Source organism: Osmerus eperlanus, chromosome 11 (genome assembly GCF_963692335.1).
Source record: "Osmerus eperlanus chromosome 11, fOsmEpe2.1, whole genome shotgun sequence".
Lineage (NCBI taxonomy): Eukaryota > Metazoa > Chordata > Actinopteri > Osmeriformes > Osmeridae > Osmerus > Osmerus eperlanus.
Window position 1 is genome coordinate 16010034 of NC_085028.1, and position 19602 is coordinate 16029635.

Consider the following 19602-nt stretch of genomic DNA (forward strand, 5'->3'; position numbering starts at 1 on the left):
TAGCAGGGGAGGATTAGCACACAGGTCACTGAGGGACAACACACAGAAGAGCATGGAGACTCACACACTGAACAGTCATTCAACCAGATACATGCACACACACTCCACAGTCAGTCATCCAGGGCACTCATCCCTCCACACACACACACACACACACACAGTGGAATGTACACTTAGGAATAGGGAAGGACTTTGGTGACGCGTTGGCAACAGGCAATCTGTCACGACAGGCAACCCTGTCACAGAGATAATAGACTCCTTATCTGGGGACTGGCCCTTCATCCCCCATATCATCATCATCATCATCCTCCTCCTCCTCCATGTCCTGAGGATGCCATCTTCCACACATACACAGGACTGCAACTGTAACCTTTTCATGAAGTCAGAGTCGCCGCCCGGCAAAGCAGTCACACAACCGTTCTGTATCTTCCTGAAATACACTTTAAGTGCCCACTAAATACACTGCCAATTTGGGTAGCACTTTGTCACGGGCATAGATAAAATCGACAATTTCATATATATATATATATATATATTTTTTTTTTTTTTTTAAGGAAAAATACTTGGGATTAAACAGAGCATTCTTACCTCAGCCAAAATAGACAGTTCCTTCTGCTGTCAGGGTCAGTGACTGCCATCTGCTGGCTGTTTCACGCAACTACACATTATGACCGGTACATGCTTACTTACAGTACACAGGCTTCCGACATGGGCATCAATCACTCAAATGTTCATGTTTGATTCTGGAGGAGAAGTCACCAACATTCAAATCGATTGAATCACAGAGAGGCATTTGTGACTGATGGTTTTAATACTAAGCTTCATATTTTAATCCACTTAATCCGTTTAGTTGGGTTGCGTATGAACACATAACAGGGAGGGGGGGGGGGACATTATTACTTGCTGATGAATAAAATTTTTTGAATGAGCCAAGCCTAGTTCAGGCATGGCTCTTAGGCAACGTGCCTCATTCAGCTCATTAACTACACCTGTGTCAGCCTGCTACAAGCCCATTGGCCCACGTCTGATAAGGCGGCATTATACCACACAGACACTCCTGGTTGTTGTATTACTGTTCCTCTGCCACCCTCCACCATCTCCCCTGTGTTGTCTGTGTGTTACTGTCCATCAGGGAGGATTATTTCTCTATTTGCTCCCTGCCTCATATTCTATGCATGTTAGAGGCAGGGGAGGTGGCAAGGGCGGGTGCCCTGGCCAACACTCCGCTCGGTGCCATTGGCTGAGATAGGCCCCGCCCCCTCCCCACCCCCTCCTCCCAAACCCAGCGACCTAATCAATAGCACTTGCATATTCACGTTCCCCTAGATACATCCACTCCCTCCACATCAAACCACCTATTTCCATGTCTATGGTTATCGATTCATGCTCTAATCCAATCCCGTGACTGCCTTGACTGAACTACACCACACCTCTAGACCAAACTTCTGGCAGCAACCAGGGTAGAACATGCCAGCAACAATCATCTTTACTCCCACAATATGCTTCCTCTTCTGACATGATTAGTGATTAAGAGTCTCCCAGCATGCGCAACCCGCCCTCTCCAGAGGATTCAGAACGCGGCGGCCCGTCTGGTCTTCAATCTACACAACACAACATGATGAAATAAGGAACTGTCCTTGATTGGCATCACTTCCATTGAGTAAAAATGGATCCCGTCCATAAAAAGGGATCAGAGTACATTATAATCACTGTACTGACATTCACAAACCACTTCTTCTGAGTGACTTTCTCTGCCTGGAATAAAAGAGGAACACAGGATTTTCCCAGACACAAATGGAGAACTTACCAAAAACCACACCTTCAAAAATTTCACACACTTCAAATTTCTGTTTCGTTTTGGAGTCACATGATTACTCTTCCTTTTCTTCCTCCCTCACATTCTAGCCTGGTATCTTAGTCCCTCTTTTCCTCGAAACTCCACCCCATTGTGTTACCAATCTGTCACATGATTTCCAAGCAACTGTATACTGTAAATTCTCAGAGACATACACACTCACTCACACGCACACACACAAACCTTCCTTATCATCTGCATCGTAAATGTTTCAAAACAGTGCAACAATATAAATCAATGAACAGTTTATTAACCCGTTCTTAGCCACACACACACACCCGTCACATGAAAGGAGCCTCTCTGGCTTCTGGAGGGGTCATGTGAGGAGCTTACAGTGTTAGTCTGCATGGTAGAAGGAAGCTCAGCTCAGCCTGTAGCTGTAACCAGGAAGGTTGTCTGTTGTGTTGTGGCTACAAGAGACAGTTGAGAGGCTACAGAGACACAGAGAGACAGAGAGAGTGAGGGAAAGGATACTGAGATGGGATAACTGATGGCAGTATTGATTTCCAATGCTCCTTTATGGGCCTTTTATGTCAGTTTAGCACTTTGGCAACACTTGGTTTAGTGCCACATCAATACTGAACACTGCCACAGAGCTAAACCCCCTCAGAGGGTGGAACAGGGTAGAGGACAGAGAAGTACAAGTATGTACATGCCTAGGAGTTAGGAGTTTTGTTTGTGTGTGTGTGTGTATCTGTATGTCCATGTGTGTGCGTGTGAGTATGTGTGTGAATATATGTGCCTGTAAGGGCATGTGTATATGTGTGTGTGCACGTGTATATGTGTGTGTGTGTGGGCGTGTGTGTGCATGTCTGACTGGTCACATGAGCAGGCTACCAGCAGACACAGCAGGTTGTAGATGATGAAGGTGAAGATGAGTGTGTGTGTGCGTGTGTGTGCATGTCTGACTGGTCACATGAGCAGGCTACCAGCAGACACAGCAGGTTGTAGATGATGAAGGTGAAGATGAGTGTGTGTGTGCGTGTGTGTGCATGTCTGACTGGTCACATGAGCAGGCTACCAGCAGACACAGCAGGTTGTAGATGATGAAGGTGAAGATGAGTGTGTGTGTGTGCGTGTGTGTGCATGTCTGACCGGTCACATGAGCAGGCTACCAGCAGACACAGCAGGTTGTAGATGATGAAGGTGAAGATGACGGCAGTGATGGTGCCTCTAGGGATGGACGAGCTGGGGCTCTTCAGGTCACCTGACACACACACACACACACACACAGGTTTACACACACACATACAACACTGGTTTACACACACACACACACACACACACACACACACACACACAACACTGGTTTACACACACACACACAATACTGGTTTACACACACACACACATTGGTTTACACACACACATACAACACTGGTTTACACACACACACACACAAACAACATTGGTTTACACCCACACACACACATACACCACTGGTTTACACCCACACACATATATACTCTTCCTGATCCCTCAACATCCTTCCACTTCCCAATAAATCTACAGTTGAAAAGAATCTGGAGAGCCCATCATGGTGTCCAGACAGTCCTACGGCCTGATGCTCACCAGACAGTCCTACGGCCTGATGCTGACCAGACAGTCCTACGGCCTGATGCTCACCAGACAGTCCTACGGCCTGATGCTCACCAGACAGTCCTACGGCCTGATGCTGACCAGACAGTCCTACGGCCTGATGCTGACCAGACAGTCCTACGGCCTGATGCTCACCAGACAGTCCTACGGCCTGATGCTCACCAGACAGTCCTACGGCCTGATGCTGACCAGACAGTCCTACGGCCTGATGCTGACCAGACAGTCCTACGGCCTGATGCTCACCAGACAGTCCTACGGCCTGATGCTCACCAGACAGTCCTACGGCCTGATGCTCACCAGACAGTCCTACGGCCTGATGCTCACCAGACAGTCCTACGGCCTGATGCTCACCAGACAGTCCTACGGCCTGATGCTGACCAGACAGTCCTACGGCCTGATGCTCACCAGACAGTCCTTCGGCCCTGATGCTGACCAGACAGTCCTACGGCCTGATGCTCACCAGACAGTCCTACGGCCTGATGCTCACCAGACAGTCCTACGGCCTGATGCTCACCAGACAGTCCTACGGCCTGATGCTCACCAGACAGTCCTACGGCCTGATGCTGACCAGACAGTCCTACGGCCTGATGCTGACCAGACAGTCCTACGGCCTGATGCTCACCAGACAGTCCTACGGCCTGATGCTGACCAGACAGTCCTACGGCCTGATGCTGACCAGACAGTCCTACGGCCTGATGCTCACCAGACATGTTGGAGCCTGCCATGATGCCGGTGCAGCCGTTAAACATCACCGCAAACACGGTGGCGAAGCTCATCATTGTTCCCGTGGTGTAGTCCACCGCATAGTCCGCTAAGAAAAAGACACACGTTTATACTGTAAATTCTGGTATATTTCAATTACAGTCTTTTGTATTGAAGGTAAACATAGTTAGCTGCTTACTCAACAAAATATGATCCAATCAAAGATCTTTCCACTTTAATTAGACATACAAAATATACCAGAAATGGTTTGTGCATAAAATGTGTACATGTTGAAAGGGAACTTCAGTGAGAAGCTGACTGTGACTGAATGTGTGTATTTTGACAAATGTGGGGTCTATAAAGACTGTGTGTGAGGGGGGGAGGACTTATAGTGATTAGCAGGTTAATCATGTGGTTGATTTCCACAGCGCTGTATAAACCCCTCAGGGCTCTGCCATGCTCACTCACAGCAGCCTAAGTATATACACCTACTCTAATTACAACAAAATAATCAATTACACTCTTTGTCACTGCCAGCAAAACCTGGCAAACATTTAGCCAACAAGGGAACGCTGTGTGTGTGTGTGTGTGTGTGTGTGTGTGTGTGTGTGCTAACAAACCTAAAATATTACACAGACATCAATTGTGCGTCACACTAACCAAGCATTGGTGATTTGACGTACCAGTGTCTAAATTGACCAAAAACGACAGAAACAGTTAAACTGCTCTCAGACACATAGCTCCCACTCCCGCCCACTCTCCCGCCCCCAGCCTTACGTCCGAGGTTTCCCAGCAGCGTGTCCAGTTTGAAGCCGGTGAAGTTGGCGGTGGCGGGGGGAGCGGGGCCCGAACCGTTGACGAAGGGCGGCGCGGGGCCGGGCAGGGTCACGGTGAGCGGGCGCACGGCGAAGAAGCTCACGAAGACGGTGCCCAGCACCAGCATGACGGCCAGGAAGATGAGGAAGGTGGCCTTGGCGTAGATGTGGGCGCCCACCAGACACACCACCAGACACACCAACAGCACGCCCGTGCCATACAGCAGCAGCCACCAGTACCCGGTGGGCAGCACCTGGTGGATGTCCGGAACACTGGTTCCGTCTGCAGGGGGAGAGGTAGGGGGAGTGGGTACACGAGAGGGCGAAGTGGTGGGGTCATGGGGGAGGGTGTGGTGAAAGGGGGAGGAGTCAGTGAGAGAGGGCGGGAATGAAGGGAAAGAGAGATGGAATTGTTGAGAGGGGAGAGAAGGGCAGAGATGGTGAAAGAATGAGGACTGGTTGCCAAGAGTAAGAGAGTGAAACAGCCTAAGGATGCTGGCAGAGTAAAACATTCAAACACATGACTTGATCACACACACACACTCACAAAAAAAAAAAAATGTTCTAGTAAAATACAATAAAAAGGAAATGTCATTCAGAAAAAAGTATAACAAATAGCAAGCAAACGCCAACCGATATATAGCTTGTGGTATAACTCCATGACGACAAGATATGAGATCTGGTACCTTCGGGGATGCCAAAGGTGGCAACAATAGCTTCCACCAACCCCAGGACAAAGAGGGCACTGCCACATACGTTAGCCAGGAAGAACATGATGCCGATGCTACCACCAAACTCCGGCCCCAGCGCTCGGCTGATCATGTCTGGGAGGGGACGGTTAAGGCTCAGGGATACACTGGTGCCGTTTGTCATTTCCATTGTCATTTAGCAGACGCTCTTATCCAGAGCGACTTACAGTAAGTACAGGGACATTCTCCCCGAGGCAAGTAGGGTGAAGTGCCTTGCCCAAGGACACAACGTCATTTTGCACGGCCGGGAATCGAACCAACAACCTTCTGATTAATAGCCCGACTCCCTAACCGCTCAGCCATCTGACTGATTTCAGCTGGCATGAATTGTGTGTGTGTGTTGGTTGTGTGTGTTCGTGTGTGTGTTTGTGGGGAGAAGGGAGGGGGGGTAGACACACATTCCCATCCTACTGGACACAGTTAACCCTTTTTACACAAACTCTTCTACACAATGGCAGTGTCTAAGAGTGTCTGAGGAACAATACCTAATGTCTCTTTCTGTATCACACACACACACATCTGCTGACAAATCCTATTCTTGCATGAGGAAATGCAGAAACACAATGACAAGTGTTTGTGTTTGAGGAATGAGGATACAACATAGTTGTTATTCCTCCATTCACTTATCATACATGCACATCTGTGCATGGATCACCTGTTGCCAGGTAAACCACCCTGACACCTAAGGGTCTGGCACCGTATTTGTTCCACGCTGGCCAACCAGCATGCTCTGACACTGGTCCAGCTACAACCAGTTTGGTTTTCCAGGCGGTCACCAGTACAGCTGGCTGACAGTCAGGTGGCTGAGTGGTTAGGGAATCGGCTATTAATCAGAAGGTTGCCGGCTCGATTCCCGGCCGTTACGTTGTGCAGTTCACCCTACTTGCCTTGGGGGAATGTCCCTGTACTTACTGTAAGTCGCTCTGGATAAGAGCGTCTGCTAAATGACTAAATGTAAATGTACAGCTACCTCAATTCAAATATCGAGCATTATAGACTGTCATCATGTGCAGTTGGGTGTGTCATGGGTTTGCATCATCAAGTAAGTGTGTGTGTGTGTGCAAGGATACAGTAGGCTCCACCAGCATCAAGAGCCCCATTGGTTGAGATAGCACAGACAGACAGGACAGTCATGCTGATGATGAAGTAAGCCACCAGGAACATGGCTATGGTCTGATACAGGCCACACTGCCCCACCACAAACCCTGGGGATAGAGGAGGAAACATCACACACCAAGCAGACTGGTTGGTTAAACAGCTGAAACTACAAAAGGCTAAATTATTTCTAAAAGGGGAAAAGTAGGTTTGGTGGTGACCAAACACAAATAAACAACAGGGTGCCAGTTTTTTTTTTGAGGAACAGTTTGCTAGTAGTACCCTTGGACAGGCATGCTGATATGCATTCTCATCGGGTAGGGAGTGGGAACCTATAGCCTACTGTTGTTTTTCAACACAGACACGATCATTTCAATGAAAACAATTATGATTAATTTGTACCCCCATGCAATCAGATAACATGTCCTTGTTTAATGATGGTTATGAGCATCCAGTTCACTCTACAGCTAATTCACCCGTGTTAAAGGTAAGCAAATTCAAAATATTGTTACTGTTGTTTACGTGTCCTCCACAACTCGGCCTCTCTCTTAGCTTAATAATAATCCTAATAATCCTAATAATAATTTATAATATTAACAGGTCAACTCATGCAGGGGTCTGTAGCCTATGTGTAGTAGATATATCTGAAATAGTAATGTCACTGAGTGTGTGTGTGTTCCTAGAGAAGGTCAGCTAGTGTAGCTGCACCTCAGCAGACATCTCACGAGACGGCCCGGGAAAATGAGAGTAGGGTGGCTAACTACACACGAGGCAAGCACGGATAATACACAATCAGGCAGCCACTTACCGTTAAAACACCCTCAAAGAACATCAGTTAACAAAAGCTGAAGAAAACAAAATAAATTTGAGATGGTGTTTGATACTTTTGTTTGTTATTTATATATATTTTGGCTACTTGACTCCTGTTATCGATATCATCATCAGCATAGTTATCTGACCTCGAGACCCGCATCATGTGAACACGATTAATAGCTCGAGACCCGAGTTATGACGCGGAAAAGGGAGACCTTTCTTTCAATGAAAATATGAGACTTTACAATAAGACTCAAGCGCTTATCTTAATCTTTCATGATCTTTTTCCAGGCAATATTTTATCCAAATGTGTCACCATTAGTGATATCTTTGGCTGTTTTACTTGCCTTTTCGCAAATAATTGAACTAAAATAGATACACCTTTAAGATAGTGGGTCTTCCAAATCAAGGGACTTTCCATTTAGCAACCAGTTTCATTGTCATGACTTAAGACCTTAATCATGCAGTATGAACAGGTAGGCACATCAATCTTTTCTATTTGACAGGTGAAGGGGAGGGCATGAAATGCAGTTTGAGAACATTAACCGTTACAATAAATGTTACGTCAATGTTACATTTTAGCTGGTTTAAGTGTGAGGCTAAACGGTTAACACCTATTGATCATGTCAACTAAATTAGGCCTAGGCATACTAGTCAACTAGTTTTATGAGTGGATAGCCTACTTGGACTCGTCTAATAGAAATGTGTAACTAATCTATTTCCTGCCTGTATTATAGTTGAATGTCGACAATAGTAAGGCCTATATCGCCTACTTACCAATTCTTAGAAAGACCACCACACTGAACATAGACAGTAAGGTGGGTATCACCACGCCGAAAAACGTGGAAAGCTTTTGGGCTTGCCCATGGTGTGCCGACTTCCGTTTGGAGACGGCCGGCGATTTTTCCACCGCCTCCCCGGCCGGACTCGCCTGATGTTCCCCCGACTCATTGACACTTGTGGAAAGGCGATAGTGTAGGAGAGGAGTCCGCTCCGACATTTCGAAGCAGTTTTCGGACCAGTGGTGAGCAGCCTAAACTTTAACGCGAACAGTCAAAAAGACAGTACTCTCGGCCGAATCGCGTTGAGACTTCACTTCCAAACATTAAAGAAAACATCAATGCGCTTGACTCTAGTAACGCAAATATTCTTATTATGTACAAAAGTTTCGATATTTTGTATCGCGCCAAAGAATAGGCTACCGAAAGTGGTTCAATCAGTTCAGAAACAGCTTAGCTTACCTCTATTGCACATTAATGTGGCATTCCACAACAGCCGAGCGCTGTCGTACGTTTACTACTCTAGTTATAAGCTATTGGAAAGAACTGATTGCCACAAACGCCCGTCAAAATCATTTCATTTCGCTTTGCTATTGCAATAACTCGTCGTTTACTGCGTTGCAACCTGTGGATTCATCATGTGACGCTCTGGTTTTCAATTCTGTTGTTTTGCATTCGATCATATGATCCAGCTGGCTCGACCAATCAGCTCGAGGCATTCCTCCAGTAGCGTTGACAGCGGTTCGTTCTGCTTGTCAGAGAAGAATCTTGAAGCTCAGCTTTGCCTACTAGGCTATTTGTTTTAAAGTGTAAATGTACGTATTTTTTCTGACCTCTATTCATGAATTATTATAATACAATTATTATCATTATAAAAAAAATAGATAGACTAGATTAAATAGATTTAACAGATATTAATTAAAAGCAGTAAGCTAATGCATAATATATGAAACCAGTAGCTAGAATGACGAGAGAAGAAAAGGAGATGAGGTTTGTCTTCAATATAATTCTGGATTGAAAGCAGACCATGTTGACATAACTAGGGGTGGTAAATCGATGCTTCAAAATGTAGGCCTAAAGATGAGTCAACTGAAACCTTCCATTTGGAAAGTCCCGAAAGGATCCCCAAAGTTTAGTTCCTTTTTAAACCATGGTTGTTTGACCAAGAACAGAGATCAGAAATCCCAAGGGTGAAAATAATTTCCCCTTTGCTTTTCAAAGTCTATTTCCTTGCTTTTCAAAGAATATTTAAATCTCAAACGTCTGTTCCATTTTTAAACAGGTATCGCTGAACAGCTCCAGTTTTACAGTCACCAGCAGGGGGCGCTGTTGTCCACACAGCTCAAATAGTACAGAGTGCTAGTAGGAAAGCGGCGCCCACACAAAGATCCTCAAAGATGTTCAGTGTGTGGTGTCTGCACAGTTGCACAGTTGCACAGATCTCTGGACAGGCACTCTAGCTTGCCCTGCAGCAGTCTGCCATAGAGCCGCAGGATCTGGCTGACACTCTGGGTCTCCTGGCTGAAACAGGCTGGCCGTGAGTCTCCTGTGTCTCCCTGTGGACAAAGAGTATATATATGTAGTCATTTAGCAGACGCTCTTATCCAGAGCGACTTACAGTAAGTACAGGGACATTCTCCCCAAGGTAAGTAGGGTGAAGTGCCTTGCCCAAGGACACAACGTCATTTTGCACAGCCGGGAATCGAACCAGCAACCTTCTGATTAATAGCCCAATTCCCTAACCGCTCAGCCATTTGACCTGTCTGTCTGAGAGAGAGAGAGAGAGAGAGAGAGAGACAGAGACAGAGAGAGAGAGAGAGAGAGAGAGAGAGAGAGAGAGAGAGAGAGAGAGAGAGAGAGGAGGAATGCGGAAAAGAGGGCACTACGATTCGTACGAAACATGTTGTCTACCCGGCCTTAGTCTCGACCCATGCGTGGTCCCGTGTAGTTCCCTCTGCTGCCCTGATATCACACAGACACACACACACAGACACACACACACACACACACGTAGAGAGAGGGACAGAGTGAAGCATTGCTCACCTGGATTCCCAGACCGTTCACTATATGCAGGTGATTTTTCACTCCATGCTCCAGTCCCTCTAGCAGAGATGATTGGCAGCTGCCTTGAGGGCTCTGTATCCAAACCTGATTCACGCTGTTGAGCAACACCTCCAGGGCCCATCTTACCTCTGCATGCTTTTGTTGGAGCTGGAGTTAGACACGACCGCACACCCATACGTTTACTGGGGATTTAGTGTGTGTTTGTGAATGATAACATTTACAGCTGAGTGAAATGCTTACAGATTTGTTTTCCCAGATTGCTTTGTGGATGAAGACGCATGGTACAGGGACGGGGGAGGGGAGCTGTTCAGACCCGCTACAGGATGCCTACATTCACAAGATCACAGACAAGATTACACACGCAAACACACCTTAGTTATGCAATTGTAGGACTGTCAGACTTGCTGGTAATAGACATGTGCTGTTATATATCCTGTGTGTGTGTGTGTGTGTGTGCACGCATATACACACACACCATTGCCACTTCCAGGTCTTTTACATTGTTCATGTTTCTTCTGGCACGTACATCGCACACAAAGTCAATTGGTCTGGTCTTGACATTGAGCACTTTGGTGCAAACCATGCAGATCAGCAGGAGCAGGCGTCCTAAGAGCACAGAGTGCAGGTGATTGACTAACAGACTGTAATTGATAACATCAAATAAATTCAAGAAACAGTGCTCCCAATTCTGGTCTGAACTCGCATGCTCATCTTACATTTAGTCGACGCTCTTATCCAGAGCGACTTACAGTTAGTACAGGGACATTCCCCCCGAAGCAAGTAGGGTGAAGTGCCTTGCCCAAGGACACAACATCATTTTGCACGGCCGGGAATCGAACTGGCAACCTTCAGATTACTAGCCTGACTCCCTCACCGCTCAGCCATCTGACTCTCATCTTGAGCAAGAGTTTGATTGAGAGTAGTCAGGGAGGAGGGCATGTCTTGGGAAAGGTTGTTGGGATGCTCTTTCACAGCATCTTCATAGGGAAAAATAAACACATTCTACTGGGAACAAATCTTACCCATAACCATTTATATTCTGCTACCAAGATGTCCCAGGACATTGTAAGTAGATTGTAAGGAAAAATGTAATCCTGATCATAATAAAGTAAAACATCAGTATTCAGCTTGTTGAAACAACGTCCACATTCTACTGCGTTGAACCGCATAGCACAGTTAATCGTCAATCATTAATTCAATTGAACCACCCCTGTGCTCCCCCTGTCTTTTTTTTAACGTTGTTTTTCTTCTTCTAGTAGTCATCATGAAACGAGGAAGGGACATTGCAGCCTTTTTTGCCCCAGTAAATAAAAAAGTGAGACAAACATATGAAGGTATTGAGAGAGCTGAGGAGCTGAAGAGGGAGAGCCAGAGCCGTTTGTATGATTGTAATGTAAAGCAAAATTAAAGTATTTAATGTTTAAATATCATTTGTTTCCGTTTTTTAAATGTGCCCTTCTGATTAAACACTCCCCCCCCCCCCCCCCCCCCCCCCCCAACAGTGCCGGTGTTGGTCCTAGCACATTCGTGGGAATAAATATGAATGTTCTTAACATTTTATTCTGGTAGTGCGCTAGGAGATTAGAATCAGCAGGATCACATCTATTTATATTATAAGGATCACGTGTTCACGTCAAATACTTGTATAGTAAATTGAATACTATTATCATAAACAACCTTCCTATATGACACAAGTTCTAATGTGTGTCGGTGCATTGCATTTGGATACCCACTGCTAATAGCCATAACCCACTCCTGTGCGAATGACGTGCCGCCGGCAATTGATTTATTCTTCCACGTTGTACGGCTAAATCTTCCATTCTACCAAAATGAAGTACAGACAAGAAACGATCCTTAAAAAAGAGTACAACAATATTCCAAAAGGTGCACTTGTACATCTTGCTGCGTCCGTGCACATTTCAAAGTATAGTGCATTTTCAAATTCGCGTTACTCCCTGAACGGATGTTGCAATGTGTTGACATTACCTCATCTTCAAGATCAATACAAATAGACTTACCACAAGTGAATAATTGTCCAGCCTGTTCTACAGTATGGACCGACAAAGTTTAGTGTTAGACTACATCTCGACCTCCCGCCAATAGGTTACGGCCCTTTCCAGAAACACCTTTCCAGAAAAGTAAATTGCATGCTAAACTGGTTACCCTACTTTGGAAACAGTATTGCACAGTATCGGCGTCGGGGGGGGGGGGGGGGGGGGGGGGGGGGGGGGTCTGGTATTTCAGGTATCTGTATTTTGCTACTTTTAATTAACCGGTATCTGTATTTTGCTACTTTTAATTAACCCTACAAGTGACAAGAGTCTCCTTCTCCACCAACGCATTTTAGGTGCTGGTTCGGAGACAGTGCTTAATCTCGAACCACTTCTTTCACGGACACTACTGTGATGCATTATTTCACGGTGGTGCTGGTTCGGAGACAGTGCTTAATCTCGAACCAGTTCTTTCACGGACACTACTGTGATGCATTATTTCACGGTAATCAGATCCCTGGTGAGCTCCAAGTCTGCAACGAACTCACAACGCCCGCGTAAACGAACTCATGGGATGTTATTTAGTGACTTAGTGACTTAGTAGTCATTAACTACTAATTCAGTTATTCAACTAAATACTGTAGGAAGTTTTTTGCATGGTGATTTGAGTTATTGCAGCAGATGATTGATACAAATCTGTAACATTTATTCATTTAGCAGACCTTTATCCGAAGTCATAGTGCATATAGACCGTTAGTCGTCTAGGGTTTGCTTATGAATTTATTTTTTGAAAGATCAATGATTTGTTTGTAAAAAATATATATTTTTTGTATATATGTATGCCTTAGTTTGAGATATTTTCTTCAATGCAGTCTGGTACAGTATCACCTATCATGCTCATCTCTCTCTTTGGCTGGATGACAAGACAGCAGAAATATCAGATTGGCGCTGCATTTCTGCTCTGAGGTCGGTAAGAACCCTAAACGTCGGGCTATCTTACAAAAAGGACCTCGTTGAGTATTTGAGGAATTTTAAATTAAACTCAGTGTATCCATGAGTGGACAGTCTGTGACAGTCTTTAAATTTGTAATCCTCCAAATTGGGACAGTACGTTCTACAAAACTGTTTACCTAAATTAATTTGGAGTATTGGCAAAGTCAGTGGATTTTGTTTTGCCACAACCTGGTTTGTGCTGAGCTAACACATTGGTCTGCTATTGTACAACAGGCCTGGGGACAATAGGGCCCCCACAGACAATAGTATGGACACAGGAAGTGTAACCACGGCGATACAGCTGGAGGCCGATCTTTATATTCGTGTTGTGTTGTCATGAAAAGAAAAGACTTAATAATCCATGTATCCTAGAGAGGCTGTTGGGTTGCGTAGCATGGTAAATAGTGTCTGCTAGTTGGTAAATAGTGTCTGCTAGTGTTCTATCTCTGGATGTCTGTCTGAAAGGTTGTGTTAGTGGTTGAGCCCATCCCCATTCCACCCATTGCATTAATTGTGAATTCCCATTATCTGTGTGTGTGTGTGTGCGTGTGTGTGTGTGTGTGTGTGTGTGTGTGTGTGTGTGTTGTGTGTGTGTGTGAAGTGGGCTGGCTTCATTGGGCGCCTTTACGGGAATAAAATCACCATGGTAACGCCAAGCAACGAGCCCCTAATAAAAGGCTGTGTTCCTCTTTCCCTCCCTCCCTCGGTCTCTCTCTCTTCTCCGGCCGTCTCTGTCCTCGCTCCCTACCTGAAACACGCTCTTTTCTCTGTCGCTGACAAGACGGCAGACAGCTGAGGAAAATGAATGCGATGATAGACGGGTGCAGTCTGAGTCCAACCCGCTGTGTCCGCCATCTGTGGAGAGCAAAGTCCCACTTTAATCTTTCACAGAAGAATATCTTTGTGAATCACTACAGTGGGATACCTTCGTAACCTGCAGAAGAGTGTTTTTTTCTCCATCTAATCAAGGATATCTACTATTGAAGAGCAGACAGAGATCTCTCCCATTGAGTGTTTTTATCCGGAGGTTCTGAAGATTTGCTGTCTTTGTATTGGTTGTGGCCGGATCTGCAGGGTGTTGGGTGGACAAGGATCTGTCACTCCCAGCCAGGCATTACTTAATCAGGTCCAGCTCTGTGTGAGATGCATGATCTAGCAAAAGGATTGCAGAAGAGTGTTGGTTGTCAAGCACAGGTTGACTGTGACGCTGTCTAACGACTTGTTGCCAGCCATGTCGCTGCAACCTTCTCACCTTCAGGCTGGGCTCCACGAAGGAAGCAAAGATGAAGAGGAGGAACAGAAAGATGAGGGACAGGTAGATCGTCCCTCCATCTCACTTCTCTCCCTGTGCCCGTCCTGCAGACGTGACTATGATGTCGCCCTCCTCCTGCCCTGCTCCCACACCCTGTGTGGCCGCTGTTTAGGGGGGGAGGAGGAGGCAGGGGGGGGCCAGTCTCCTAGCGGTGCCCCTGGAGCTGGCTGTTTGGTCGGCCCGCGTGTGTGCGCTGTGCTGTGCCCATGTTGCCGCTACCCTGTGGAGCTGCCGTGTTGGGACTGGGCATCTGCTCTGTGTTGTCTGCCCCATGACCCCACCCTGAGCCCTGGATGGAGAACCAAGGAAAGGGGCACAGGAAAGGCCCCGCTACAGGAAGACAAGTCAGTGAGTAGTTGTAACAGTAATTTCTACAGGCATCTTTTAAGTAATAAAAGTCATAGGATAGATCTGGGTCATATTCTTAGTTTCGCTTTTGATATTTCCTAACCTTCTTTCATAACATTCTTTCATAACTCTTCTTGTGTCTTTACATGCACCCAGCTGGATGCGTTCTGCCTGGAGACAGGTGATGTCATAGCCCTGTGCTCTTCAGAGAGTATTGGTGGTATTTTTCTGTGTACAAATACAGATGTTGGAACTGGTGTACAAAATACAGTATCCTTACAGCACAGCCTTAAACATAATAATGATGCTGATGTAATCACTAAGTTTACTGTCTATAACTAATCATGGAACTTCCTAAACATATGTGTATTTGTGTACCATTACTTTGGTATGAATATAATGTAAAACAACGTCAAGAATAGAGGTCAAGTCAATGCAGTGCTTGTCTTTCTGTTTATCTCTGAGTCCTGCTGTCAGAACAGGAAGTGAAGTCAACACAGCATAAATACAGACACTCTTCTTTTCTCTCTCTTTTGACCCAGACTTCATAAAGGGCAGGTTTAGTTTCATGCTGTGTCTCTGTAGAATTAATCTCTACCGTTTCCACACATTCAGGTTCCTCCCCTTCACCACTAGATGGTACTATAGACTTACAAGAAGAGGACATGGAGCAATCTGTTGCAGGTCAGAGGTTGACCGTTCCAGCTGTTTAACACAAAAATGAATCTGCCGTACTCAACAAAAGAGGTTATCAAAATCTGTGCTGAAAAAGCGGTTAACCTTGAATCCTCTGCTCTCTCCCCAGGTCTCTCATTCATCCTGGACCCCTCTACGCTTCACTCCTCCCTCCGTCTGTCCAACTCCTCCCTCACTGTCACCTTCCAGGGATCAAGCCCCCCGCTGCTGCCCTCCCATCGCCCAGGCAACGGGGTTGGGGGGTCGCAGATGGAGCCGATCCTCCCGCAGGTTTGTGGCGACGTGATCATCTCTAGAGGGCAGTTCTACTGGGAGGTGGACGTGTGTAACAGCGCCCTCTATGGGATCGGTGAGGACAGGCATGCGATTTAATCATCCAACGTTCATCTCACCTTCATTTCACACGTGTAACCATGTGGTATTTGTAATGAGAAAATCGACCCAAAGCTCTCTGCGCAAACACTCCGGGACACATGAAAATCGAAACGATCATGAGTGCATGCAGGTTGTCCTACATAAAGTTCATTGACATCCCTCAATGCTGCTCCAAGACGCCACCCAGTGGCGAAGTTGGAAGTGGACCTAGAAATGTCCACCAGTACTCCTCGTCACAGTTTTACACAAAACTCATGGATTTACTTTTGGATGGAGGATAGGGGCCTTTCAGTTTCAACAGATCACACGCACTGGCAACTGAACAGAGGAGACTGGTGCTCTTGGCTGGTTCTCGAAAACTTTCATTAACACTCTTGGCTTCCAGGGCCTAACAGCTGCTGCCTGTATACAAAAGTCAAGTCTATTAATTCTGTTCAATCATAAACAACTTGTTGATTTGTATTAAATATGACAAGAATGTGCTGCTTTGTTAAGTGTATGAGGCCAAGAACTTGGTTTGTTTCACAAAAAATGTGAAACAAAACAAAACGTGTGGCTGTTTGAACTGGGGCTCCCTCCTGAACATATACCCAAGCTTGCCAGTAGATATCATGACCATTACGCTCTTTACTCTACAGGAGTGCAGTCCTTGGACAGCTCTCGCAGTTGGTGGATGGAGAGGCGGGGTATGTCCTTCTCCGCTGTGTACGACGGATGTCAGGAGCCTGTTCGTGCCGTGCCCCCCCAGATCAAAACCCTGGGCATATTCCTCAACATGGGTGGGGGCGTCCTTAGCTTCCACAACCCCCTGACCCAGGAGCACTTAGCCACCCTGCCCACCCGCTTTGGCCCCACCGGAGTGACTCCTGCTCTGGGATTGGGACAGGGCAGACTGAGGCTTCGGTGCGGCCTACCCCCACCACCTCATATCTTCCTCAGCCGGCACTCTGCCTACCGGGGCCCCTCTGGGGCCGGCGATGGACGCTGGCGTAGAGAAGTGGATTTCCAGTCGGTGAGGACCGTCATCCAGAAGTTTGAGGAGCTGGCAGTGTCGGATTCGGACTCTGGTCTGGTGTCGAGTTTTGGGTCTTCTTGTTCAACGCTGGCCTCCCTTCCAGAGCCTGGAGGACCAGGGACTGGCTTGAGTCTAAGCCCAGGATCAGCTCTCATCTCTAGGAAGGGAAGGTAACAGGAAGCAAGGGCAGAAGAAACTCTGGATCATGTGAGCCTCTGAAGCAGTTTTGAATTTAGCTTTTAGTGGGATTCTTCCCTGTCTCTTTCTTTCGCTTACACACACACACACACACACACACACACACACACACACACACAGACAACCCCACGCTCACACACACACACACAGACAACCCCATGTTCACACACACACACAACCCCACGCTCACACACACACACGCACACACACACAACCCCACGCTCACACAATCCCCTGGAAATGGGGTTTGATATGTGGATGACCGTTTGAAAGGCTAATTTCTCATCTCTAGAGACTCCCTGTGGCCCTGGCCCTTGTCATTAACCCTCTCCCCAGGACACTGGTCTTTCTCTCAGACCCAGAAGTCAGGGGGCGTGGCCAGCACCATCCCTGAGGGACGTTAGCAGGAGGTGGAGTCTCTCTCAGGAGTCTCTCTCATGGGGGTCAGGCCCATAGGAGGTGATGGTAAGACAGTAGGGGTCTTTCTGTTTGATTGAGAGTATGGGGGAAAGGGTGGCTGGAAGATGTGGTGGTCTACCACTAGAACACTGCCGGTGTTGGCTGAGGGCAGCAGGGAACAGTTGCTGCGTACGTTTATCCCACAGGGGTTCTGAATCCATCCAGCCTGTCCCCCTAGTCCACACAACCCCGAAAGAGTACAATTGAAACAGAGAATGAGAAAGGAAGAAAGGAAGGAAGGAAGGAAGGACAAGTCTACATGCATAGGGTACACACTGCAGGTGGAGAACTGGTTGAGGAAAAGAACGAGTTTTGAGCATTGTGTGCATTGGCCATGGCCATGTTGAATTGTAACATTTCTGATCATTTGAACTCATTGCAAATTCTAAATCGTTTTATCATATCTGCTCATGTCTGTTTTTTCCTTCTCTGCTTTTGGAAGGGGCCCTAAACTCATTTGGTCAGACCACCCAGGTTGCACACATCAGCTGTAAATGTCGTTGTAAAAAACATAAATCAATATGATTCACACGCAATAAGCAACGAGTTGTAGCGGTATTATTTTCTGTAACGGGGTGGATTGGGATAACAGGTGGATAGGCCTATCTTTGGGGTTGTCAAGCACAAGTGGTGTCGTGCCCCCAACTCAAATATGTTCTGGTTTGAGTTATTTGAATAGTTAAATCTATCTACGGCCACTCGGAAATCGTGTTGGTGAGAAAAGAAAGCGGTACGTTTCTATTTGCACCCCTGCTTGCTTTCAATTCATTTCTGCTGTGTCTGTAAATTGATTCCGTTCGTCCATTGCATGAATAAACATCAATTCCACAAGACTTGCATTTACATTCTAAGTGGGTATTCACGCGCCTTTCCGTTGCTATGAGTAACACACGAATTAGCCTTACAAGAGAACTGTCGTGTAGGCCTTGACCCCGTCTTGTTACCATCATTATCAGTATTAACATAACAGTAGCTATAAAGTCATCCTCCCTTTTCGTTTTGTTGTTCTGTCACTTGCTATTTAGAACCAAATCGTGGGCAGTAAAATGTCGTTCTTGCAGCGCATCCTGATTTTAATTGACCCCATAATGGATCAATTAGATAAGTATTTATGAGTAGCCTAGGCTACAGTAGCTATTATCGACCCATGCCAACTGAAATATTGGGCAATATTGGAATGTAACTGACTTCTTTGTTTGAGCATTTGCACGAATTAAGATGGAAATATTTGTTTTATAGTAGTCATCGGTTTCTGGGCCCTTGATAACACAATTTATCACAGTTTGGCTCGATAAAATGCACAGGGCTCCAAAGAACACATCACAACTGGAATATGTTTGAAAGTTTTATGAACTTGAGTTATTTTCAGATGCGATAACATCAAATATTTACTATTTTTATTGTGTTCCATTCAGGGCTTTGATTTTAGTTAGCCAATTTAAGGTCTAAAATATGAAGCTTGTCTATTCCATTGATTGGGCACCTTATAAATCTCAAATAGACACCATGGGACCACGCTATGAAATAGCATTTCTCTTTCTCTTCGCTCAGCTTTCTTGCCAGTAACAAAAGTTGGAACGATGTTATGGATGTTATATCCTGCATAAAGGAGTTGTAATCGCTCTGTGTACCATAGGCCTTGCTGTAACCTAACCAGTGATGGCGAACAGGTGGTGACGGAGGCGTTTGGTTCACATCTGCCAGGCCATCATGGAGTCCCCCACACCCCACCCCCCACCTCTCT

At 46.1% G+C, this 19602-nt stretch overlaps 3 protein-coding genes across 5 annotated transcripts in view; 1 reads left to right on the top strand and 2 right to left on the bottom strand.

The window, feature by feature from the left end:
* The window catches only part of zgc:153039 (uncharacterized protein LOC767698 homolog), a 26953-nt gene extending 17877 nt beyond the window's left edge, over nucleotides 1-9076 (bottom strand). Inside the window, 7 exon segments of the mRNA XM_062472885.1 lie at nucleotides 2951-3062; nucleotides 4158-4265; nucleotides 4934-5254; nucleotides 5658-5795; nucleotides 6791-6925; nucleotides 8406-8666; nucleotides 8870-9076. Coding sequence (XP_062328869.1) covers nucleotides 2951-3062; nucleotides 4158-4265; nucleotides 4934-5254; nucleotides 5658-5795; nucleotides 6791-6925; nucleotides 8406-8628 — 1037 coding nt within the window. The 5' untranslated portion in view covers nucleotides 8629-8666; nucleotides 8870-9076.
* Nucleotides 9077-9371: 295 nt separating this feature from the next.
* On the bottom strand, nucleotides 9372-14582 carry LOC134029607 (erythropoietin-like). Of its 3 annotated transcripts, none has more exons than XM_062473837.1 (5): nucleotides 14204-14582; nucleotides 10947-11077; nucleotides 10712-10798; nucleotides 10451-10618; nucleotides 9372-9963 (listed from the first exon to the last, which is right to left on the bottom strand). In XM_062473837.1, the coding sequence occupies exons 2-5, from the start codon at nucleotides 11052-11054 to the stop codon at nucleotides 9799-9801; spliced, it is 528 nt and encodes a 175-aa protein (XP_062329821.1). In that variant the 5' UTR covers nucleotides 11055-11077; nucleotides 14204-14582; the 3' UTR covers nucleotides 9372-9798. The 3 variants fall into 3 exon arrangements, with proteins under 3 accessions (XP_062329821.1, XP_062329820.1, XP_062329819.1); XM_062473836.1 differs by lacking the exon at nucleotides 14204-14582 and adding an exon at nucleotides 12490-12577; XM_062473835.1 differs by lacking the exon at nucleotides 14204-14582 and adding an exon at nucleotides 12205-12414.
* Nucleotides 14583-14673: 91 nt separating this feature from the next.
* Nucleotides 14674-18352, top strand: LOC134029606 (uncharacterized). Its single transcript, XM_062473834.1, has 5 exons — nucleotides 14674-15115; nucleotides 15272-15296; nucleotides 15731-15799; nucleotides 15921-16160; nucleotides 16825-18352. The coding sequence occupies exons 1-5, from the start codon at nucleotides 14687-14689 to the stop codon at nucleotides 17373-17375; spliced, it is 1314 nt and encodes a 437-aa protein (XP_062329818.1). The 5' UTR covers nucleotides 14674-14686; the 3' UTR covers nucleotides 17376-18352.
* The last annotated feature ends 1250 nt before the right edge of the window (nucleotides 18353-19602 follow it).